This window comes from Pygoscelis adeliae, unplaced genomic scaffold (assembly GCF_000699105.1).
Source record: "Pygoscelis adeliae isolate BGI_AS28 unplaced genomic scaffold, ASM69910v1 C10052085, whole genome shotgun sequence".
NCBI lineage: Eukaryota > Metazoa > Chordata > Aves > Sphenisciformes > Spheniscidae > Pygoscelis > Pygoscelis adeliae.
The window spans coordinates 1-336 of NW_008818780.1; the positions used below are offsets into that span (position 1 = coordinate 1).

At 61.9% G+C, this 336-nt stretch overlaps 1 protein-coding gene across 1 annotated transcript; it reads left to right on the top strand.

Annotated features, from left to right (window-relative positions):
* Positions 1–101: 101 nt before the first annotated feature.
* LOC103913229 (putative protein TPRXL) lies at positions 102–288 on the top strand (the record flags this gene model as incomplete). The annotated part of the gene is made up of 1 exon (XM_009319739.1): positions 102–288. A coding segment is annotated over one exon (187 nt), but the record flags the coding sequence as incomplete, so codon positions are not given.
* Positions 289–336: the final 48 nt, after the last annotated feature.

A 336-nucleotide genomic window follows, 5' to 3' on the forward strand; every position in this document is an offset into this window, starting at 1 on the left:
CAGCAGTGCCGGGCAGCACACGGCGCGGGCCTTCCTCCACGTGCAAGGTGAGCGTCGTCCCCATCATCCCGGTCATTCCTGTCATCCCCGTCGCCCCCAAGGTCCCCGTTGTCCATCCCCGTCATCCCCATCGTCCCACCATCTCCCACCATCCCTGTCGCCCCCGTTATCGTCCCCATCGTCCCCATCATCTTCATCATCTACATCACCCCTGTCATCCCCATCACTGCTATTGTCCACATCACCCCCGTCGTCCCCATCATCCCTGTCACCCCCATCGTCCCCATCGTCCCGTTGTCCCCATCATCCTCATCATCTGCATCACCCATGTCACCC